This window comes from Drosophila virilis, chromosome 2 (assembly GCF_030788295.1).
Source record: "Drosophila virilis strain 15010-1051.87 chromosome 2, Dvir_AGI_RSII-ME, whole genome shotgun sequence".
NCBI classification, from domain to species: domain Eukaryota; kingdom Metazoa; phylum Arthropoda; class Insecta; order Diptera; family Drosophilidae; genus Drosophila; species Drosophila virilis.
Genome location: NC_091544.1, coordinates 30,026,466 through 30,051,173, shown reverse-complemented (window position 1 = coordinate 30,051,173; position 24,708 = coordinate 30,026,466). Strand labels below are relative to the sequence as shown.

At 42.9% G+C, this 24,708-nt stretch overlaps 6 protein-coding genes across 6 annotated transcripts; 3 read left to right on the top strand and 3 right to left on the bottom strand.

Annotated features, from left to right (window-relative positions):
* Positions 1-494: 494 nt before the first annotated feature.
* On the bottom strand, positions 495-2,781 carry LOC6632669 (esterase B1). The gene is made up of 3 exons (XM_002056402.4): positions 2,555-2,781; positions 1,852-2,318; positions 495-1,796 (listed from the first exon to the last, which is right to left on the bottom strand). The coding sequence occupies exons 1-3, from the start codon at positions 2,599-2,601 to the stop codon at positions 610-612; spliced, it is 1,701 nt and encodes a 566-aa protein (XP_002056438.1). The 5' UTR covers positions 2,602-2,781; the 3' UTR covers positions 495-609.
* A 1,284-nt stretch (positions 2,782-4,065) lies between these two features.
* alpha-Est3 (alpha-Esterase-3) lies at positions 4,066-6,275 on the top strand. The gene is made up of 4 exons (XM_002056401.4): positions 4,066-4,377; positions 4,441-4,714; positions 4,783-5,679; positions 5,754-6,275. The coding sequence occupies exons 1-4, from the start codon at positions 4,370-4,372 to the stop codon at positions 6,210-6,212; spliced, it is 1,638 nt and encodes a 545-aa protein (XP_002056437.2). The 5' UTR covers positions 4,066-4,369; the 3' UTR covers positions 6,213-6,275.
* A 726-nt stretch (positions 6,276-7,001) lies between these two features.
* On the top strand, positions 7,002-24,169 carry LOC6632666 (uncharacterized). The gene is made up of 12 exons (XM_070207634.1): positions 7,002-7,085; positions 7,145-7,421; positions 7,486-7,636; positions 7,692-8,881; positions 10,047-10,204; positions 10,291-10,564; positions 10,634-10,784; positions 11,084-11,817; positions 12,002-12,452; positions 22,276-22,655; positions 22,712-23,605; positions 23,667-24,169. The coding sequence occupies exons 1-12, from the start codon at positions 7,072-7,074 to the stop codon at positions 24,126-24,128; spliced, it is 5,136 nt and encodes a 1,711-aa protein (XP_070063735.1). The 5' UTR covers positions 7,002-7,071; the 3' UTR covers positions 24,129-24,169.
* LOC6632665 (esterase B1) lies at positions 12,642-15,217 on the bottom strand. Its single transcript, XM_002056398.4, has 3 exons — positions 15,028-15,217; positions 14,502-14,968; positions 12,642-14,320 (listed from the first exon to the last, which is right to left on the bottom strand). The coding sequence occupies exons 1-3, from the start codon at positions 15,072-15,074 to the stop codon at positions 13,140-13,142; spliced, it is 1,695 nt and encodes a 564-aa protein (XP_002056434.1). The 5' UTR covers positions 15,075-15,217; the 3' UTR covers positions 12,642-13,139.
* LOC6632664 (esterase B1) lies at positions 15,950-18,971 on the bottom strand. Its single transcript, XM_002056397.4, has 3 exons — positions 18,646-18,971; positions 18,032-18,498; positions 15,950-17,480 (listed from the first exon to the last, which is right to left on the bottom strand). Exons 1-3 carry the CDS (start codon positions 18,690-18,692, stop codon positions 16,300-16,302), a joined length of 1,695 nt encoding a protein of 564 aa, XP_002056433.1. The 5' UTR covers positions 18,693-18,971; the 3' UTR covers positions 15,950-16,299.
* Positions 20,130-22,135, top strand: alpha-Est6 (alpha-Esterase-6). The gene is made up of 3 exons (XM_015170784.3): positions 20,130-20,529; positions 20,587-21,492; positions 21,555-22,135. Exons 1-3 carry the CDS (start codon positions 20,173-20,175, stop codon positions 22,011-22,013), a joined length of 1,722 nt encoding a protein of 573 aa, XP_015026270.1. The 5' UTR covers positions 20,130-20,172; the 3' UTR covers positions 22,014-22,135.
* Positions 24,170-24,708: the final 539 nt, after the last annotated feature.

Below are 24,708 nucleotides of genomic sequence, written 5' to 3'. Positions count from 1 at the left end.
GCTTTTTGATGTCATCTTAAAAATGTAAATATTAAAATAAAATGTCCTATAGTTATTTTGTCTATAAAAGTATTGAACACGCTTTTTCAAAATTGGTTTAATATTTTTTTTATGATTGAAATTGGTGAAATTGAGATCTAAATTAAATTTGTACAACTTTGTTTGTTTTTTTTTTAGCGCTGGAATCGAAAAGTTCCTTCTGATCTCTATCAATCGAATAAGGGGCTTATGTATAGTTACGATTATGTAGCTGATATAATATATGCAATGAAATTATTTACAGTGAAGGGAACTAATATGAACATTCAAAATTTGATTAGGTTTAACACCTAACTACAAGATATTTCTAACAATTAAACCTAATTTAAGCACGATTTATTTTGAATGTACTCTGTTCCTTTAGGATTCAAATACCGGTTACTTGTACAAGGAATTTGGTTATGCTTTAATATAAATTTTTCTCATCACACTGGTACTTATAAAAGATATGCACATACATACATTGAAGTACTATATCATATAGTTTGGAAGTTCTTTCTTACATATATGTATATATATATTTATATATATATATATATCTAGCATTGGAATCAAGCTTGGGTTCTGCTTTTAGTAGAGAGCTTCTTTGTCGTAAAATGTATCCCAGACGGCCAGCGTTGTGGCCTCGGGCAGTGCCATCATCTCCATTTCGTCGCTAATGTTGTAGCAATTGTGAGCACCGTCTGGTGTCTGCTGCACTGGTGTCCACTTGGCCGATGCTGTGGCCCTGCAGTTGGGATCACTACTGGCCGCAAAGGCCGTCCACATGCCGACCATGCGCTTTATGGTGCGATACTCTTGGGAGGATTTGTTCAGTTTTGTGGCCAGCACATTGTAAAAGAGGTAAGACAATTCATCACCATGGGAGACACCGCGCACGCGTTCGCCACAGACAAGCCAGCGGAATTGATTGAAGTGTGGCGAGTCGAAGTCGAAGCGATATAAGTAGGTGGGCGTGGCAGACGCATAGTTTAGGCGGGCCATGACCATGCGATGCAGATCATGCCAGATTTGCCGATGTGAGAATATATAAAGCGCCTCGAAGAGCTCCATGCGCTCGCGCTGCTCATCCCCAAAGTAGACCTGCTTGAGACGGCGGACCAGCTGCTCCAGTTGCTCTGGTGTGCTCGACTCGCTCACCTCGCGTGGTATTATATTATCAAAATGGGTCATCACCCAGGGATCGTTACGAACGAGCTGATACGAGAAGAGGCCCTCGAACGAATTGCCGCCAACGATGAGCGGTATGCTATTGCCCCACGCACTGGCCAGCATCTCCTTGTGCGGCTTGGGCACCACACAGTGTGCACTCTCATAGGGTTCCACAACGGGCCCGAAGGCAAACAGATAAAAACTGCGCAGCTCATCTTGCGTCACAATCTCCTGATCACTCGAGGCAATTTGCCGTGCAGATGCCTTGCTCAGGTAGCGCAGAACATCCGCTTCCGTCTCGCTGCCTTTGTAGCCCATGTGCCGGGCGAGGCGATAGGCCCAGTTGCGATCCGGCGTATCCGCCCAGGCGGACAGCGCACAGCCCGACTGTAGTATGGCCTTGTGGAACAGTCCGCGCGACTGCTCTGTGGTCATCATAATGTGCGTGGATGCTGCGCCCGCGCTCTCGCCCATAAGCGTTATGTTATTGGGATCTCCATTGAAGTGGGCAATGTTCTGACTGATCCAGCGTAGCGCCAGGACCTGATCCTTCAGCCCCGCGTTGCCTGGCACATTTAGCTTGGGATCCTTGAGACTTAGGAAACCTGCAAGGTAAACAGAAACTGGTTAGACTGCGCATGCAATCTGCTTGTCACTTACCCAGCGCGCCCAGTCTATAGCTGATGGTAACAAAGACCACTGGCTGCTTCATAAAGTAATCCGGACTGTAGATATCTCTTGAGGCTTCACCTTTCTGGAAACCACCGCCATAGATCCATACCATGACGGGCAGCGGCTTCTCCGACTGCATCTGCTTAACATATACATTCAGATATAGGCAATCCTCGGAGCCCTCAATCAAGCCTAGCACCATGTTACGCTGCAGCGGCTTCTCGCCGTATGTGGTGCAATTGCGTACACCCTCCCACGGCTCCGGCGATTGCGGTGCACGGAAGCGCAGCTCACCCAACGGCGGCTTGGCATAGGGTATGCCCTCAAAGGCATAATACAGCTCCTCATCGTAGATGGTCTTGCGCTGTAGGCCGCGCACTCGACCAAATTTGGTTGTCACGATGACTGTGCGACTGGTGGCCAAACGGTATTGCTGCACCTTGTGACCGACAAGTCTGTGGGTGGCAGAGGGTGAGATGTGATGTAGATAACAGATACAGATATACATATATAAAGATAACAGAGTCGGCGCGATGCCATTCGAAAATTCCCGCGCCGCTGTGGTCCAGGTCCAATGTTCAAGATCAATGTCAGAGAATGCGCCAGTCACGGTGACTTAAAAAAACGAGACCAATTGTCCCCATTGTTCAGCGCTACGCTGATACCCTGTATACCCCGTAGCTTTACTCACTTGGCGCCCATTTGTAGCAATTTTGGAATACCAACGTGCACCTCCATGTTTATTGACCTATTATGTATGTATATATACGTGCGTATCTATGTATGCATGCACATAAGTACATATGTATGTAATATATCAATTAGGTTTGTTCAAACAGTTTTTTTTTTTATTTCGAAAACAACTGTTTGTTTGCTCTGCTTGCTCCAATCCTGTTGACCGTCGCAATGCAATTAACAGAATTTTGTTACGTTACCGGCAAATTTAAACAGTCCCGGCGATGTACATGTCTATATTTATGTATGCCATGAATAAACATATATATATATATATATATATATGTGCGTGCATGCATACCCTGAACGGCTGGTCAAAACTTATCTCTCTCTCTCTCTCTCTCGCTCTCTCGCTCTCAATAGAAATTTGTGCCATCGGCGTAATAAAAATAGATTGGCGTAACACGACATTAACATGGCGACTTATCTTTACATTAGCAGTGCTCGTCAGGCTTAACAGCTGTTAGTGTATATATAGTGTCAAGTGTGCTTTGTTTTGTTTTATAAATTATGCCGGAATGACACGTGAAAGTTTGTATGTAAGTTTAATTGTGATTGTAAGGGGTTAAGACAAATAAGTATGATTTTTGGTTGTTTACTTATTATTTATGTTTATGTAAACAAAATTATATAAACACTAAATTATATATAAACATATACAATATATATTATATTATATTAATTTATATTATATTAATATAAATTATATATATATATATATATATATATATACATATATATATATATACATATATATATGTATGTATATATATATATATATACATATATATATGTATATATGTGTGTGTACTCGAATTGATTTCAATATCAGTTCAAATGCATTCCACACAAAGCAGCAACCCGTTGATGTTAGGTGTTGTAATATGCAAGCACATTGACATGTGACGTAATTTTTGCACTTCACCATATCTTAGGTAAAATAATTTACATTGACAAACACTTCGCCAAAAATGACTATAATATGTTTGGACTGCATTTAGTAATTTAAATTTACACATAAAACACGCGAGTAATAGTTTTAGTTTATCTTAAGCAAATAAATAAAATAATAATTAATATAAACGAGTGATTAAACAGTGTTTTATTTGTTGTTCAAACTTATCATTCATTCCGCCTATCTTTCAGTGTAGCCCCAACATTCAAGTGCACTTGAATCAGCAATTTGGTGTGCCAGGGCTACAGCACCATACAAAATTGAACTGCGTAAATGCTTTTAGTTCAATATTAAAAAATCAATCACATTATTGGCAAAGTACTCTTATTGAAAGTTATAGTTTATCATGGGCGGAATATAACATATTATATTTGCACAATTATATCTGATTATAGCATTAGAATGGTGCAAAATGTGTTGGTGCAGCCCTGGAAAAAATAAATAAATAAACCTTCGCAGTCGCATTCAGCGCCGACTTCGTCACCGGCAGCCGTAAAGCGTCGCGTGCATTGCTGATAGAAGGCAGCCACAACCGTTACGATGTCAGCAAACGTAGCATTTATAAATGTTAGCCCTTACCGAAAACAAAGCAGCTAACACAAAATCAGCTGTCTCTGATATTAAACATTTTATAATTTATTTTTTGGCCTTGCACTTGTTGTTCAGCTTATATTTGTGTGGTGTCTTGCGCGTTAGCGACAAAAACAGCCACTATAAATGTTTTTATCTAGATAAAAACAAAAAAGCGCCAAAAAACAAAAAAACCAAGGAGAACATCGCGCCAACGTGTAAAAGCCGCTCAGACCACAGCTGAAAATGGCTAGGTGAGTTGTCGAATATATGTATGTATTACGATCGTACGATAATTTGATTATATCATTTTGCAGCGCTTCCGACGCCGTTGTGCAAACGAAAAGTGGGCCGATTGTGGGCAAACATTGTACGAGCATATACAGCGATGAGTACATCAGCTTCGAGCGCATCCCCTACGCGCGTCCTCCCCTGGGCGCCCTGCGCTTCAAGGCGCCACAGCCTATACATCCCTGGAAGCAGGCGCTGAACTGCCGGCAGAAGGGCGAGAAACCGCTGCAGTTCAATCAGTACACCCAGCAGCTGGAAGGCGTCGAGAATTGCCTGTATCTGAATGTGTATGCCAAGTCGGTGAGTCACGCATCCCAATTTTAGTAAAAGTACAAAAACATTAATTGGTAAACTGTGCCTCGCTTCAGCTGCACACGGAGACGCCGTTGCCGTTGATTGTTTTCTTCTTTGGCGGTGGCTTTGAAAAAGGTGATCCCACTAGAGATTTACACAGTCCCGACTATTTCATGATGCGCGATGTGGTCGTGGCCACCGTTTCGTATCGTGTGGGTCCACTGGGTTTTCTCAGCCTGAAGGATCCTGCGGCGGGTGTGCCTGGCAATGCCGGCTTAAAGGATCAACTGATGGCTTTAAAATGGATCATAAATAATGCATCCAGTTTTAATGCGGATCCAACGAATGTAACTGCATTTGGTGAAAGCGCTGGCGCCGCATCAGTGCATTATCTTATGGTGAATCCGCAAGCTCAGGGCCTCTTTCAGAAAGCCATTATGCAGTCTGGGAATGCGTTGTGCTCCTGGGCGCAGTGTGCGGTGCCCAATTTGGCGCGGCGACTCGCTGAACATTTGGGCATGCAGAAGATGGAGATGGCCTCGGATCTCAAGATTTTGGAGTTTCTACAGAGCGTGCCTGGCGATCAGCTTGTGAAGCCTTATCTGCTCAGCAAAGCGGAAAACTTGGATGACAGTGTCTTTCAGTTTGGCCCCGTCGTGGAGCCATATGCCACCGAGTCCTGTGCAATATCCAAGCAGCCCATTGAGCTGCTCGCTAATGCATGGGGCAATAATATTCCGCTCTTGTTAAGTGGCACCTCCTTTGAGGGTCTGCTAATGTATGGACGGGTTCATATGTCGCCCTATTTGCTCACCAGCCTCAAGAGCCAGCCGGAGCACCTGCTGCCGCTGGAATTGAAACGCACGCTGCCGCAGGCCTTGGCCCGTACGCTGGGCAAGCGTATACAATATATGCACTTCCGGGATAAGCCACTGGAGCTGCAGCCAGACAGCGTGACGGCCTATTGTGAGGTGGGCGTATATTGTTCTTTAATCCTAAATCCATATATATGTATATATATAATATTCATTTTCCGTTCTTGCAGTACGCCAGCTATAAGGTCTTCTGGCATCCCATATTGCGCACCATCAAGGCACGCCTACAATGCTCCACAGAGCCCACCTATCTATATCGTTTCGATTTTGATTCATCCACGTTCAATCATCAACGTTTAAAATATTGCGGCGATAAGCTGCGTGGCGTTGCCCATGTGGATGATCATTCGTATATTTGGTATGGCGATTTCTCCTGGAAGCTGGACAAGCACACGGCCGAGTTTCAAACCATTGAGCGCATGATTGACATACTGACCACATTTGCTAGCACTTCAGATCCAAATTGCGGGAGTGTTGAATCAAACTTGGCCAAGGGAACGGTTTGGGAGCCATTAAGTAAAAAGAATATGAAGTGCCTAAACATTTCGGAGGACATGAGGGTGATCGAATTGCCCGAGCTGACCAAGTTGCGGGTTTGGGATAGCGTCTATAAGGCGCGAGTGAGATAACTCTGCCTAAATATAATCGAAATTCTAAAATGACAAAGCCATTAAATTAACAGTGCATACAAATGTTTCTTATTTAAGTTGTATGTTTAGTCTATTAGACCTGCAAATGTTAAAGTGGCGTTAACATTGAGCTGTTAATGTGCTTATGTGACAGGAATTTCTGTTAATACAAGCAGATGTTAGTGTTAAATTCATGTATTAAACCATATTACGGATTGGGTAAACTTGATTTATAAAATCCACTAAGTGCAATTCATTTTGCCAGAATGTTAATCTAATCAGATTTTTGTGGTTTGCAGTTGACGCAATAATTATGAGCGTTATATAGCTGTATAAAATGTTATTTGTCTTATCTTTTTTGTATTCTTTGTGTATTATTTTGGCTTATAGTGCTGGTACTCTTAAGAAATATCAAAAGATAAACTTATCTTGAACTTTTATTTTACTATAATAAAATGTAAGATTATCTAAATTCACCACCACAATTGCTTCACCAATGCCAAAATTGGCATTCAAGTTCTGAACACAACGCTAGACAGATTAGTTCTCACCACAACGATCATTTTACCACAACAAAATGTAGTTAAATCCAACGTTTAAATTAGCTACAAAAAGCTGAATTAGCCACTAATTGGAAACAGAGTTGCCAGTAATTGGTTTTAAGATGCCAAATAAAAACCAAATCGGTTCAAACTAATTTTTCCGGCTAACAACTCTGCAATTAGCCTTATGTAGCTAGAAAAATTGGCAGCACTGGCTCGCCGTTTGGAATTTAACCACAATAGATAATTTCAGCATATAGTATGCGTCTATATAAGTGGAGAGTTTTTAATTTCAGTTATTTTGGGACAAACCTGAAATGGCAACGGACTAGTAGGTTGCGGTCGGATAAAAGACAAACTCCATGACTAACAGAGTGAAATCATTTGCAGCTCGGATACTTCCCCTGTGGTGCTTACCACGCATGGTGAGGTGCGTGGCGCGCTACTCACCAGTCTCTATGATGAGCCCTACTATAGCTTCGATGGCATACCCTACGCCCAGCCGCCATTGGGTGAGCTGCGCTTTAGAGCTCCGCAGGAAGCGAAGTCTTGGCTGGGCGTACGCGACTGTACCGAGCCGAGGGACAAGTGCCTGCAAGTGGCCAGCTTAACAAAACAGGTTGAGGGTAGCGAGGACTGCCTGTACCTAAATATAGCCGTGAAATGCGTGAGTTTTCATCAAATTACACATGCACGGATTGAGATTATTAGAATATGTATATTTATTTTAGCTCAGCAGCGAAAAGCCGTTGCCTGTAATGGTTTATGTGCATGGCGGTGCGTTTAAGAGTGGGGATCCGACAAGGCGCTTCTTTTCACCTGATTATTTCATGCGCGAGCAGGTGATCTACATCAGCATTGGCTATCGATTGGGTCTATTTGGTGGGTATCCAAAGAGAAATCTAAGCGAAAGCTAATGCTATGTGAATGTGCGCAGGTTTCATGAGCTTTTCGGATCCGTCGCTGGGCATACCCGGCAATGCGGGCATTAAGGATATTGTGCTGGCCCTCAAGTGGATAAGGGCCAATGCGGGCAGCTTCAATGGCGATGCGAACAACATAACGCTATTCGGGCACAGTTCGGGCAGCTGTTTGGTCCACCTGCTGATGGTGAGCCCGCTGGCGGAGGGACTCTTCGACAAGGCGATACTTTTGGCTGGTTTCCATCCGGACACATGTAATCGGCCCAACGTGGAGTACGAGCTGGCCAAGCATTTGGGCTATGCGGGCGCCAACAACGATGTCCAAGTATGGGACTACATAAATGCTGCAGATCCCAAACTTTTGGCCAAGACAGATTTTCGACAGCTATATGAACGCCTGCAAAGCTCTGGATTACCTCTTTTTATGCCACGAGTGGAGCCCTATGCCACGCAGGGCGCTGTGCTGCTGGACGAGCCGCGGATATTGCAGCGCAGCGCTTGGAGCAATCGCCTGCCGATCATCGTTGGTAGCACCAGCAACGAGGATTTGTTTAGTAGTACATGCGATATGAGAAAGGACGCAGCGGTGCTAAAAGCCTGCCAGGAGCGTCCGGAGTTCATGCTGCCGTATTCCATCCTCCGGCACTGCGAGCCCAGCAGGTGTCGCCACCTGGGACAGACGCTGGTGAAGAAGTTTTGTGGCGTGCACAGTTCGGATCTGAACGTATCGCATGCCTCGGGCATATCTGAGATCTTCGCGCTCAACCTGTTGCACTATCAGCAGCGTCTGATTAGCGCCCGGCTGGCCTATAGCAAGGCCGAGAATTACCTATATCGCTTCGACTTTGATTCACCTGATTTCAATCTGTATCGCATACGCTATTGGGGACCCGATAAGCGCGGCCTTCATCATGCCGATGAATTGTGCTATATTTTTAAGTTGCCCGGCACCTTTAAGCTGGATAAATCGAGAGCGGAATACATAACCCTTTGCCGCATGATTGCCATGTTCACAGAATTCGCCCGCAGATCCAATCCGAATGCGCCACTCATCCAGTCATTGGTCGAATGGCAGCCGGTCTCACAGAATGAACCCACAATGTGTCTGAATATCAATGAGGAACTCAAGTTCATTGCACAGCCTGAGCGTTGGAAGTTAAAGTTTTACGACCAATTGTACAGAAATGCTAAAATGGAACTCATTTAACTGTGAATCTGTGAGCTTTGGTAAGTTACGATAAGGAACCAGCTTATGTACTTATAGATAAAGTATGTATAATAAAAACAAGTAATGGGCTCTAGTCGAGAGCTCCTGACTAGGGAATACCCTGAACTCTCTTCTACAACACAAAATTCAGATCGCGCTCGTTTGCTTCAATGAAAAAAAAAACTGATTAAAAATACAGCACAAAAAACCATACAATCTCAATAGCAATGTTGTTGATAGACCTTAAAGTATATACATGTATACAGAAATGATTGAAATTTTCACTAGCTGCCGCAAACACGTGGGAAGCCAAAACACATAACTTTTGTATTTGTTAAACGATATTAATGAAATTTTCTACAGTACATGAAAGATCTTAATATAATATAGAAGCAACGTATCAAATTTGATGAGCCTATCTCTTATTATTTACTCATTTTGCTCAAAAACAGGATTTCGATATCGAGTCTTATCCCTTGCTTGAAAACGAAATGATCGGTTATCGGAAACAGCTATTATTTCAAGTGTCTAGCTCTTATAGGTTCTGAGATCCTTGCGTTCATACATACGGACAGACGGACACGGCTAGACCGAATCGGCTGTTGATGCTGATCAAGAATATATATACTTAATGGGGTCCGAGATGCTTCCTTCTGCCTGTTTCATACACAAATACATTATACCCTTTTTACCTATTTTCAATGGGTTCAGGGTATAAAAATAATAAATAATAATAAAATAATAATAATTGTGCCGAGTTCCAAAAAAAAAAATGAGTGCAGTCTTACTTTAAACTGTTAATTACCTATTAATGCATATGCAGAATTTCATGAATCCGTTAAAAATGATATTTTTAACACTTTATAATTTTTGTCCACTACTGTGAATAGCACAATAATATAAATATAAACCACGGCTGGTCTATATATATAAGACTAAAATGTTAAACTAACATTTGGTACACTTATGAAATATTTCTTTTCACTGTTAAACTAACATTTAAAATGCCGGGTCACATCCTTTGTCCACTACTGTATATCGAATAATATAAGCTATTCGCCAAGTTTCACTAGTTCCATGTAAGAGTATTTAGACTTCTGGCTGGCTGTTTTTTTTTTAATTATTCAACACAAAAAATCCCACCAAATGCGCGATAAATCAGTTTCACAAGCCAACACGGTTGGTGTACATGCTTTTATGGCCATCTCTGTACACTCGCGACACTTTGCGACGTTCTTTTGATTTACTCGATGTTCAGTTGACAAGCGGCACGCGAGCAGAGCGGACGACCGAGCGATTGTTTAGCATCATGTCAGAGAGGTGCCCTAAAGTCATAACATATAATTAAATACTTTTTTTTTTTTTATTATACAAATAATTAACAAATTTTATAATCGTTATTTTAGTCTGGAGACTTGTGAGATTACACTGCCCGTGGGCCAGATAAAGGGCGTTAAACGTCGCACTCTCTACGATGATGATTACTTTAGCTTTGAGCGTTTGCCTTTTGCCCAACCGCCGCTGGGAGAGCTGCGCTTCAAGGCGCCGCTGCCGGCAGAACCCTGGTCCGGCGTACTGGATTGCACCCACTTTGCCGAGAAGCCCGTGCAGAAGGCCATGTTAACTCATGTCATCGAGGGCAGCGAGGATTGCCTTTATCTGAATGTGTACGCCAAGCAGGTGACTATCTAAAAATAAAATATAACCTGTGATGGATAGCTATAATTGCCCATGTTCCACTGATAACAGCTACAGACGGCGAAACCCCTGCCTGTTATGGTTTATATATACGGTGGTGCATTTTCCATAGGCGAGGCCACCCGGGAGCTGTATGCGCCGGATTATTTAATGGCTAAAGATGTCGTTCTAGTAACGCTAAACTATCGCGTTGATTGTCTGGGTAAGAATTAAATATCTAATCGTAATGACAATCTCTAAATCTAGATTGTTTTGTTATTGAACAAGTTTCTCTTATCGCTGATAGCTTCCAAAGGGTATAAAAGATAGATTTAGATTTAAAGTGCACCAATTCTATACCTTTTATTGAGTGTAAAAGAATGTTAAATTTAAATTCATTCTAAGTTTTAGTAGATTTTTCTTTATGAGGAAACTCTGCACCTCTAGTTTCTGTATTCGTTTTTAGCCTCTTTTGTTTTTTTTTTTTTCAACCTAACATTACATATGATTTTATTTACATAGGTTTCCTCAGTCTGAAAGACCCCAGCTTAGAGGTGCCTGGTAATGCTGGACTCAAGGATCAGGTTCTAGCTCTCAAATGGGTTAAGCAATATATTTCCTATTTCAATGGCGATGTTAACAACATAACGGTATTTGGGGAGAGCGCCGGCGGATGCTCCACCCACTATATGATGTGCACAGAGCAGACGCGTGGACTCTTCCACAAGGCCATACCCATGTCGGGTACCCTGCACAATTACTGGTCAAATACACCTCCCGCAGATTTTGCCTATCGGCTGGCTAAGGCGCATGGCTATGAGGGCGAAAACATCGATCGGCTGGTGTTGGAACATTTGCGGGGCGTGGCGCCACATCAGCTGGTTAATCACAGCCTGCTCACCGCCGAGGATCGACGCAGTGGCCTCATCTATGCTTTTGGACCCACGGTGGAGCCGTACATAATGCCCGACTGCGTGGTGCCAAAGCAGCAGCTGGAAATGGCACGCGAGGCGTGGAGCAATGAGCTGCCCGTCATGCTGGGCGGTGTCTCCTTCGAGGGCCTGTTCATGTATCCAGCTCTGAAGGCCAATCTCAAGGGCTTGGATACCTTGCCGCAGGATCCGTTGCGCATAATTCCTCACGAAGTGCTTTTGCTCAATACGGAACAGCAGAATCTGCAGTTCAGCAACAAGCTGATCAAATTGTACTTTGGTGATGCAACACCCAGTCAAGAGCACATCATGAATTTTTTGGATGTGAGTTTGAAACAGTTTCTTGTATCCTGTACCCTGTTCAAAATGGGAAAAGGGAATAATAGTTTTGTGTGAATGTATGTAATAGTTATCATGCGGCATCTCTGAACCCTGGTCTTAGTCGGACACTCCCGACTAGAGCACTTATTATTCCATATTCTGTTAAACTTATTTCTGCTTTTTTCAGTACTATTCTTATAAGATCTTCTGGCATGGCTTTCATCGAACTTTGCAAGCCCGTCTGGCCTATGCCAAGGCGCCTACCTATTACTATCGCTTCGACTTTGATTCGCCAAATTTCAATTTCTATCGCAAGAAGTTTTGTGGCGATGACATTAAGAAGGGCGTTGCCCATGCGGATGAGCTAAGCTATTTGTTCCGCAACTCGCAGTCCTGGAAGCTAGACAAAGCATCGGGTGAATATCGCACCATACAGCGCCTGGTGGACATTTGGGCATCCTTTGCGGCCACCTCCAATCCCAACTGCGCCGAAACCGCGCATCTGAACTGGCAGCCCGCAAAGCAAGAGCAGCCACAGCGTGTGCTTAACATAGGCGAAGAGGTGGAGATCATCGATCAGCCCGAGCACGAAAAGCTGCTCGTCTGGGATAGTCTATATAAAAAGGAGCAATTATTTTAAGTTTGCTCCAGGTTAAAAAGCTAACTCCAACTCTTGCTCTGAGTTGTAGCCACATGTAAATAAATCGTATTATGGCATATGTGAGCTGTTTGAACTTATTTTTATTTGTATTTTGATACAAAGAGGTTATCTGCAAGTAAAAACTAGAATCTTTTTTGAAATACTACTTTAAAAAAAACAACAAAAATTCAAATGAATTTCAAATTGAATGCTTCTTGGTATTACTTTATTAACACATTTATTTGAAATCTAGGCAATCAGTTCTATTTTGCTTATTTATTTTTTTTTTCAAACCTTTATTAGTTGATTAGGAGATTTTTTCATACGCCATTTTTTGAGAATTTCTCAAATTGTTACCACCGTTTTCTGAAGTTTGGTTTTTCTGACTCCATAAGAGCTCAGTTATTAGAAAATCTTGTACACAATATTTTTTTCTACGAATCTGCACTCCTGTCCATATATCAACTATCATTTGCTTGACTCCCTTATAACATGGCTCTGCTTTTTTAATTGCTGGGCAATTGTCGTACTACAATTTTTTTGATAGAGCTGCCTTATGATTGCGTGGAATACGTTAAGCTAGTTCTGAAATTTATATTTTGCTTGAATTGCAATTATATACTCTCCAATTGAGCAACAAGGCTTGTGGACTATGATAATATGCTCCTTTTTTATCTTTAAGAACTTAGTATAGTCTCAATTTCTTATAGAAGGTATCCCATAATTGCAGTTCTTTCTTCCCGGGCAGTTCAATAAACTCAAGATTTGTGCCAATGTTTAAGCACATTGGATTACAGCTTGATTTAAGGGTCTCCCAAATGGTTGGATTTACAATATCGCAGTTGGGATCATTGTGTGCCGCGAATGCCGTCCACATGCCTATCATCCGCTCAATGGTGCGGTATTCCCACGAGGTCTTCTCCAATTTGTAGGATGGTATGCAGTAAAACAAATAGAAGAAATCATCGCCATGACAAACACCACGCTCATTGCGTCCACAGACCATGATGCGAGAGTAATTGAAGCTATGTGAATCGAAATCAAAGCGATAGAGGTAGGTGGGCGTGTTTGGCGCATAGGCCAGCCGGGCAAGCACAGTTCGATGGATAGCATGCCAGAAGTGCTTGCAAGAAAGAAGATGCAGACAGTCCTTAAATTCCATCTGATCTAACGTGGCATCCTCGAAATATGAGACCTTCAGACGTCTTACGTGAGCCTGGATCTCCGCCAGCGTAGATGAATAGCGCACAGCTCTGGGTATTAAAGCTTCAAAGGCACCCAGCATGTACTCCATATCACCCGTTATATGCTGGTAGAACACCAAGCCCTCGAAGGAAGTGCCTCCAATGATCATGGGTAGCCTATTGCCCCAGGCATGGGATAGAGTCTTGCAAGGCGGCATGGAGATCAGACAGCTTTCGCTCACGTAGGGCTCAACGACGGGTCCAAACGGAATCAGCACGTAATCGCGTTTTTCCTCCTTCACGATCAATTTTTTACAGCCACTGATGTCCTTTGCTGGGATGCTTTGCAGAAAGCGAAGTATTTCCTGGTCATTTTCATCACCTTTGTAGCCCAGCTTACAGGCCAGCAGATAGGGTTGGGTGTAGCAGGTCTCATCGATCCAGTCGCATAGCGATGATCCTGACATAAGGATGGCCTTGTGGAAGAGTCCTCGTGTCTGTTCCGAGCTCATCATTATCTGAATGGAAGCAGCACCCGCACTTATGCCCATTAGTGTAATGTTGTTCGGATCACCATTGAAGGAAGCAATGTTTTCTTGTATCCAGCGCAGGGCCATTACCTGATCCTTGAGTCCAGCATTGCCAGGAACATCCAGGACCGGATCGGAGAGGCTGAGAAAACCTGAAATAAGAGAGATTAGTGCTGTTACCCGCTTTAAAAGAGGCAAGCATCTTTGGAAATATGCTGATCAGCTCTTCTAAGGATTGAACCAAATCGGACAAGCCTATATATCTGTATTACTTGGACGGTAAACAATTGGTTGCATTTTCTTTCTTTCCTTTTCTTCTTTTCTTACACTCACCTAAGGCTCCCAGCCTGTAGTTAAGTGTGACTAGAATAACTTCCTTTTGCATAAAGTAATCTGGACTGTGAACATCCCTTGTGGCCTCGCCAATTTGAAAACTGCCTCCATAGATCCAGACCATAACGGGCAGGGGCTTTTCCGACTTAAGGCTTTTTGAGTACACATTTAGGTAGAGGCAATCCTCGGAGCCCTCGATCGAATGCAAAACCAAATGTCGCTGCATGGGCCTTGAACGTGGGTACGTGCAGTCCATGACGTGGGTCCACATCTCCGGTGGTTGGGGCGCCCGAAAACGCAGCTCACCTAAGGGCGGCTTGGCATAGGGTATGCCTTCGAAGGCAAAGTAGAGCTCTTCATCATAGAGAGTCTTACGCTGAACGCCGCGCACCCTTCCGTACTCGGTATCCAGGATCGTTTCGAAATCAGTGGCCAGATTGAACTGCACAATCCTGTGAGCGATGCTCCTTTAAATAAATGAAAATTTATGTTGAGTGTCCTTTTATTGCAAACTTGTGTCATCTACTTAGTGGCCAGCCTAAAACGCTCCGTAGCACACACATTCACATTCATGTTTGTCCCCCCATTCAGAAAGAGTGTCTTACTAATTTACAGGACATATAAGGATATGTTTATTGGGTATCTCCTTCATCTAGTGTTGTGTATCTGCCTGTCAGCACTTTTCCCCCCTTTAACTTGTTTCAATTTGAAATAGAAAATATATTTGAAATTTTCGTGGGAAACGAAGCGCCTTGCCTACTTTTCAAAGCATTACATTTTTCAAGATTTTCGAAATATTTAATAATAACATGCGTTTATTTATACGATCGTCTATTATTTATAAACTAGTTTACGTACTGCGATTCAGTAAAACAACTAGTATATTAGCAAACTAGTTCTATAATTGGTTTATGGCTTATTAAGCAATTATATATCTATACTAGCGGGTATTGGTTGGCATTGCCCGTGCAACGTTTTTACAACAAATTTTAGGTACAACCTTTCCATTGAGAACATGTCCGTGGAAAATTAAGATATACCCATTCTGATCTCCACATCCATTTAAAAATATCTTTTAAGTGCATCAAATACGGGACCAAGTTTAGGAATCAACAGGTTCCGCTGATGTTAGACTTGCGGTGAGAATTTTGCAGCTGATGAATAAACTTTCTTTAAACCGTTGACCCGCATTTGCCGCGGGCAAAACAAAAAATTGTTTTACAAACGTTTTTCGCGTTTTCCCACACATGCGAATGGAAGTTCCCTAATCCCCGCCTTAACCTACGTTTTTATCGTATAAGGTAGCTACAGTGAAAATTCACTTCCCAGCTCTAACGGTGTTTGTCAGGAGCATACAGCAATAAAAAAACTCATGGATTCGAATCTCGACGCAGTTGGAGATGGGTGCGTGTCGTGACGGCAATTAATGTGACACGAATTTGCGTAAGTAGATTGATAATAAAAAGCAGTGTCTTTTATTTTGCAGTTCACGAATATTTTTTATAAAATTATAAAATGATTGTAAAACAGAAATAAATAATTACCTTAAAATATATATTTAGTTTTGGTCAACCTTTGGATGTTTTTCGTTTTCGTTTTCTTGTTGTACAATTTACTACACTATATATATTTGAATATACATATATATACATATATATATACATATATAATATATAATATATATATATATTTATATATATATATATATTTATTTAACCAACGATATCTAAAACCTCTTAAACCTCGTATGTGATGACCCAAATATTACACAATATTAACCTGACGACCTTACGCTGACCTAATACAATTTCAGTTTCTTATAGAAGCTATCCCAGAGTTTCAACTGCTTGATCTCGGGCAATTCAATAAACTGGAGTTGTCGTCCAATGTTTAGGCACTTTGGAGTAACGTTCGAGTCGACTGCCTCCCAAGAGACAGGCAACACCTGAGCGCGATTGGGATCACTGTGTGTCGCGAATGCCGTCCACATGCCAATCAGACGCTCGATAGTGAGGTATTCCGGCGAAAACTTGTCCAGTTTGTAGGCTGGGATGCAGTAAAATAAATAGAAGAAGTCATCCGCATGGGAGACGCCTCGTTCATGGCGGCCACACACCATAATGCGATAGTGATTGAAGGTGGGCGAGTCGAAGTCGAAGCGATACAGATAGGTGGGCTTGGTCGGCGCATAGGCCAGCCGGGCGAGTAAAGTTCGATGGATACCATGCCAAAAGTGCTTCATGGAAAGCAACTGCAAGCACTCCTTGAACTCCATGCGGCCTCTTGTGGGATCGTCGAAAGATGACACCTTTAGGTGTCTAATGTGTTCCTTAAGCTCCGCTGGCGTGGACACATCACGCACCTCTCTGGGTATTAAGGCTTCAAAAGCGCTAAGTAGATGCTCCGCATCCTGCATTACGAATTGGTAGGAGAAGAGGCCCTCGAACGAAGTGCCACCAATGATTATGGGCAGTTCATTGCCCCAGGCCTGGGACAGCATCTCCTCAGGTGGCCTGAAGATCACACAGTTGGCGCTCACATAAGGTTCTATGACGGGTCCAAATGGAAACAGTATATAATCACGTAACTCCTCCTGGCTTCGCAGCGTTGTACAGCTGGTAATTTCTCTCGCCGAGGCGCGCTGTAGAAACCGAAACACTTCCTTCTCATTGTCGCTGCCCACATAGCCCAGCTGGCAAGCAAGCCGATGGGACCAATTGTACTGGGGCTCACGGGCCCAGCCACAGAGCGATGAGCCCGACATGAGGATTGCCTTGTGGAAGAGACCTCGTGTCTGTTCTGTGCACATCATTATCTGGGTGGAAGCAGCGCCCGCACTTATGCCCATTAGTGTAATGTTGTTTGGATCACCGTTGAAGTTAGCGATGTTGTTGTGTATCCAACGCAGGGCCATTACCTGATCCTTGAGTCCAGCATTGCCAGGTACATCCAAGTCCCGGTCGGAGAGGCTTAGAAAACCTGTGACAAGGGCATGCATTATTTTATTAATCACATTCGCAAAATATTATATATTAATTATTCAATTACTATTCCCTTTTTGACCATTTAAGTTTTGGTTGTAACAGTATTTTGCAGTAACGAATTCTGTAAGGCATTCTGTTAAGTTAACAGCATTAACCTTTACATTGCTTTAGCATTTTGGTTAGCAAAATATTGTGTAGTTGCCACAATTCAACCTTTTGTATAACCATATAAGTAAAGAAAAGCTGGTGTACGTACGCCGTTCTGCTGTTAACTCTTACGGGAATGGAAGAGAGCCGCCCACATTAATTATACAAAATTAATAACAATACTCTTTATCGCAATACAGGTTGGTTGTACGGCCAATATCTTCAATCACAGCATGTAATTTAGATTGCCGACACGCTATTGAGTGCTCCACATATATACTTATATACAAAAAACTATAATAAAACTTGTGTTCGTTGAGAGAGTGAGAGGAAATTTCACAGAATTCCGAGATTTTACCACACTCTCCAAACTCAGCCCAAGATTAAATAAGCACTTACCTAAAGCTCCCAGCCTGTAGTTAAGTGTGACTAGAATAACATCCTTTTGCATAAAGTAATCTGGACTGTGAACATCCCTTGTCGCCTCGCCAATCTGAAAACCGCCACCATAGATCCACACCATGACGGGCAGGGGCTTTTCCGACTTAAGTTTCTTTGCGTACACATTTAGGTAGAGGCAATCCTCGGAGCCCTCGACTACATGCATCACAAAATGCTGTTGCATGGGCTTTGCGCGTCCATACGTGCAATCTCTGACGTCCTTCCAGGGTTCTGGGGGCTGTGGCGCGCGGAAACGCAGCTCACCCAACGGCGGCTTGGCATAGGGTATGCCTTCGAAGGCAAAGTAGAGCTCCTGTTCGTAGAGGGTCTTACGCTGAAGGCCGCGCACCCGACCATACTGGGTTTCGAGCACCGTCGTGACCTTTGTAGCCAGAGTGTACTGCACGATCTTGTGGCCAATGAGCCTGTCATTGGATTAGAGTAGAGCAATCGAAGTTCATATTATTGGCCTGCTAAACAAGTTGATCTTATCTTATCGCTAAACTTTTGCTGGCTGTTGGCATTTACGATGCCATTGACAGCGATTAAATGGAAAGACTCATGTCACCTACTTGGTGCCCAGCTTTAGCAGATCCGCAACACCCATTTGCACATTCATGTCAGATGGGTATTACGTCCTTGTGGGTTATACGCGAACCAATTTTTGTGACTAGCGTTGCTTTCACTTCTGTCCCTAGCAATTGACAAGCTCCAACTGAACGTTCAACTAGAATAGGGCTGTCTACGAATGCGCTTACGCGCACCCAATTTTCATACACAGTGGTAACTCGCTAACGGCAACTGGTAATTTAGTTGTGAAGAGAAATGGACCAGAAAATGCTTGACAGTATAAATTTTGATACATTTTTGACACATGCTGCTTTCATTTGATATACAGAAGAGGATTCTGGTTAGAGTTAGAATAAAATATATGATCTTCTAATAATTAACTGAAATATTTGCTGTTATAATTTATGACGTTCTTATATTAATTCAAAATTATGCCTTAGCCAGTGTTCACTGTATGTAGTTATTTCAATCTTCGAAGCGACCGGAGTCTCCCAGTTGATGTTTTAATCACGAACGACAAAAGCGACCGCTTATCTCGATAGACGACGCTGTTGTTGCTCTTATTGAAAAACATATGGCAATGGGAGCATGAAAACTTTATTGATAATGCCCGTTGTACCGGGCAGTACAGAGAGCGCTATTACAACAATTTGTCGACAGCTGTTCGTGTTGTTAACATTTAATGGGCCGCAAAACCTGGTTGACATTGTTGTTGTTGCTTGTTGCTGATTTAAAAAAATAAAAATATAAGTGAATTTTTATGTGTGCTCAGGTTGTAAGATCACAATTAACACTATTAAATATTATTTTATCTACCTAAGCAAAGGGGCATACTTGCATCACTGACTAATTGCGTTCTTTCCAGCCATGAAATCAGACTACTGTAGTTAAAGCTAGGCATAAAATTTAGCTGTAATATTGGCTTAACAGTTTTATAAGCCCAACTGCTACGGGTAAAGATGTTCTAGTGGTTAACAGTAGACTTTCTACTTAACAGAGTGCTGTTAAGTTTTAGGTACGTGCAGTTGCATGTAAAAGTATTGGCATTAAATATAGATAATTTTATGTTTTGGTTTATTTATGTAATTAAATTTTATTAATTTATAAGTTCTAAAGGATTTTCCTCTCTATTTTTATTTGTTTATAAAGCTATTCAAAACTGCAATAAATACGTCAGTGCCAATAAACAATTCTTTATTTTTAAACCAACACACGATATGACATTTTGATTGCAGTTTATTGAACTCAGGTAAGCTTGTATATAAAAGAAAAGTAAATATTCATTCGCCTTATGAATACAATTCAATGTTAAGGGTTCACAGCTGCGTGACACTTGTATCAGTTGAAATCAGGGATTCGAACTCGGAATTTTCTTGTGCAGCCTTCGAGATGGTAATTTTATTTGTATAAATTTTTATGCGCCGTTGATTGGAACTTGAACCTGGAAGGTCAAACTCTTTCGAGGGCAGCCAATTCATTTTTAATCAAAACTATGTTCAGTTTCAGAACACAAACATCAAAATTATAATATGTTTAAATTAAGCTTACAAAGTCGTGGCCACAGCTGTAATAATCTGGTAAAAACCTTAATACTACGCTACTCCAAATGCGCAGCCGCAAAAACTGTAGAGCTGCCCATGGGCAAGGTAAGGGGCACCCATGAGGAGGGTCACTGTGGCAACGACTTTTATAGCTTTAGAGGCATACCCTATGGCAAGCCTCCGATCAGGGAGTTGCGATTTAGTCCAACGCAACCGGCAGAGCCATGGGGTAATATGGTTCTAGATTGCACTAAGGATCGTTCTGTACCCACGCAAGTGGGAATATCTTCAAACCAAATCACCGGCAGCGAGGATTGTCTGTACATAAATGTGTATACCAAGCATGTTAGTAACTCTCAGGTTCCATTGTGATGTGCATTTAGAGGGTATTTGTATTTTTAGTTCGATGAGTCTGAGAAGAAATTGCCGGTAATCGTGAACTTTACTCCTGGTGGCTTCTGCACGGGTGGCGCCATAACCGAGAAATTCGGACCTCAGTATCTTATGCGCGAGGATATCGTATATGTTATGTTCAATTATCGGCTCAGTGCGCTGGGTTTCCTCAGGATCAACTGCCCAGAGCTGGGCGTGTCCGGAAATGCCGGTCTGCACGACCATCTGACCGCAATGCGTTGGGTGCAGGAATACATCTCGTACTTTAACGGGGATCCAGATAATGTAACCATTATGGGCACTAGTTCGGGCGGCGCCATGGTGGACTTTATGATGTGCGCGCCACAGGCGTCTGGCCTTTTCCATCGAGCTGTCATGATGTCCGGCACAATGACCTGCCCCTGGGCTATTGTACCTTATGCAGATGACCTCTTCTGCCGTCTGGCATGGGAAAAGGGCTACAGAGGTGAAATCAAGGCAACGGAAATACTGAAATTCTTGCGCTCCTTGCCCGCCAAGGAGGTAGTGAGTCTTAATCACTTCGGCGACTGCGACTATCTCTTTGGTCATCTGTATCCATTTGCTCCACTGGTTCAGGCCCCATCTGGAAATGACGGCGGCGAAGATGCCCTGATTAAGGGCCCCGTTGTAGAGATGTATCGCACGGCTTGGTCCGTGGATGTGCCACTGCTGATAGGCGGCACCTCGTTCGAAGGTCTATTCATGTATCCAAAATACAAGGACAGCAAGGGCAAGATGCTGAAAATGCTCAAGAAAAATCCAGCGCTGGCGCTACCCTACGAAATACATACGAAACTATCTAAGACTGAGCGTGAGAAGGCCGCAGAAGAGCTCATGCGCTTCCATTTTGGACATAGGCCCATTGATAAAAATAGTGTAATCCAGTTCCTAGATGTGAGTAGAGCTTACGCTTGTCTTGAAGCCATGTCAAAGGTTGATTCATCATTATTTTTCAGTTCTTTAGCTATAAGCTCTTTTGGCATGGCATTCATCGCGTGGTGCTCTCCCGACTTGCTCATGCCAGGGCGCCCACGTTTCTATACCGGTTCAGCTATGATTCGCCCACGCCCATTGTACGCCCTTATTTCACCGGTAAAGATATTACGTGCGGCGTTTGTCATGCCGAAGACATGGCCTATTTATTTCCACTAAAGAACCGTACGCCTCGTATGAGTGGGGATGAGAATCTTATCACACAGCGAATGGTTGGTATCCTGACAACATTTGCTCGCACCGGAAATCCAAATTGTGAAGAAACGAAAAGTGTATTATGGAAGCCTTTGAGGAATGAGGATCCGTTCCAGGCCATGTTAATTGACCAGAAGCTGAAATTCGGCACTCAGTCTGAAAAGGAAGTATTGTTGATGTGGGATAAGCTATATGATAATCATAATAGCTTACTCTTTGGTGGATGAAATTCGCCGATGTGAGCAGATGATTAAGTTCCAGAATGCATTTTTAGTTAAATAGTAACAGATATACAAATAGTTGAGAAGGGTTAAAATAAATGGTATATCCATTAGGGACACCATCTTTAGTTAGCTATTTGTATTTGTTTGTATGCATGTAAGTACGCTTAAGGGAATTTGGCCTCTGGCTAGGGAGAATGGAAACTAGTCTTTTGGAATACAATTCAGTGCGAGCAGCGCAAACAAGTGGGCTTTGCCTTAGCCTAAGCTTATTTCACATTCGGTAATGACATGTTTAAATTTGGCAGAACGAGCAATTTCAAAGCTCTGCATTTGGTGGCTAACAAGCCGAACTTCTCCCAGGGAGCCAGAATCGAGACAAAGATCGTGGACCTGCCTGTGGGCAAGGTGAAGGGTAAGTTTCAGGTTGGGATATGTGGTCATGAATACTATAGTTTTGAGGGCATACCTTTTGGCAATCCGCCGATTGGGAAGCTGCGTTTTTGCGCGCCACAGCCGGCGGATCCCTGGTGTGGCAAGGTCTTGGACTGTCTGGAGGAGCGTTCGCGTCCCGTACAGTTGGAAAACTCTTCTGGCTGCACGATAGGCGCTGAGGATTGTCTCTACTTGAACGTGTATACCAAGCATGTGAGTGTTTGGATGGGAATCAATTGCTATTGAATTAATTCTCAGCTTGAATTCAGTTCGATACGGCAAATTCGCCGCTGCCGGTCATAGTCTATATTCATGGTGGCGGCTTTAAAACAGGCGGCGCCACAAGGATTAAGTATGGCCCAGACTTTCTGATGCGCGAGGACATTGTCTATGTGCAGTTCAGTTATCGGCTGAGCGCCTTGGGTTTCTTACTTCTAAACTGCCCCGATCTGGGTGTACCGGGCAATGCTGGCCTGCATGATCAGCTACTGGCGCTACGTTGGACCCAGAAGTATATCTCGCACTTTAATGGAGATCCAAAGAATATAACCTTAATGGGCACCAGTGCGGGTGCCGCCTCTGTGCACTTTATGATGTGCTTGCCGGAGGCATGTGGTCTGTTTCAGCGGGCCATCATAATGTCTGGGGCCATGACATGTCCCTGGGTTCAGGTGCCGAATACGGACTCCTTGTTTTGCCGTCTGGCCAACAGCAAGGGTTACAGGGGCATAATGTTGGAGTCGCCAATTTTAGAATTTCTACGCTCGCTGCCCGCTGAGGAGCTGGTGCAGCACGAACTATACGGTCCACGGGAATACATTTTTGGGCACTTGTATCCCTTTGTGCCTACGCTCGAGTACCAATCGGGTGTTGAAGGCTTGCTAAAGCGCCCTTTTCTGCAGATGATGCGAGACGCTTGGTCCAAGGAGGTGCCATTGCTAATGGGCGGCACCTCTTTCGAGGGTCTGGTCATGTATCCCTACTGCAAGATCAACAATTGTTACATGCTGCAGCTGCTCAAACAGGAGCCAGCGCTGGCGCTGCCCTATGATGTGTACCGCAGGCATACAATGAAAGACCTGAATGATCGCGCTATGGAACTGATAAACTTCCATTTTGGAAGTGGGGACATTAATGTCAACAATATCATGCAAATGCTGGACGTAAGTCAAGACAATGCCAAGATTTAATGCTCTGCTGCAGTTAAAATGTTCTTTGTTTCAGCTTTTCAGTTATAAACTCTTCTGGCATTGCATACATCGTGTGGTCCTCTCCAGACTGGCCTTTGCTCAGGCGCCCACCTATCTCTATCGGTTTGACTTTGATTCGCCCCACTACAATTTGATGCGGATCAAACTATGCGGGAATGACATAAGGCGTGGGGTTTGCCATGCCGATGAATTGGGTTACATGTTTCCCAGGGAGGCCGTTCGGAAGAAGCCCTTGAATGAAGCTGAGAGTTCGACCATACACCGAATGGTGGGTATTCTGACATCATTCGCACGCACGGGAGATCCAAACTGTGTAGAAACCGAGACTGAAAACTGGCGGCCTGTGGATAGAGAAAATCCGTTTAATGTAATGAATATTGGGCACGAAGTAGAGTTTCAGCCTCAGTGTGAAAGGGCCGGTATTAAAGTATGGAATAGTATCTACGATGATGACAAACATCTTTATGCTGGATAACAATTGCTTTGAGGTCGCTTTAAATTTCATAGGTAATTTTAATAAATTTGAAAGGTTATTATTTTATACTTTTTTTTTGTAAGTTTAGAGCTATTAGTTTAATATAACTAGTAACATTGCGATTCAGTTAAGAGCAAATAATCTCAGAGGCATTGGACTGGGTCTAAGATGTTAAATAGACTTGCAATGTTATTGAAATGTTCGATGTAAAATATAAAATGCCTGTTAGCGAGTGCAGCTGTTAAACAGACGACATTATTACGTTGTTACATTGTATTACATTGCATTATTGCAAATTAGTACATTTTAATTGCAAATGTTGCTGTCATTAGGTAATGAGTAAATCGATTGAAAACAAGAACAACTTAATATGCCTAATAAATTAATACGAAAAATATTGTGTTAAGTTAGAAATATTGAGTAATAAATATATCTGTTTATTACTCAATGAGTTGAAGCCGAACTAATATTTCGATCCTCCACTGTACGCTACGCTTTGTGCTTTAAGCTCTTTCGGCTAAGCTTTTTGTAGCGATGCCCTGTGAAATGCAAAGCGTGTTGTTAACAACGCGCCGGCAAC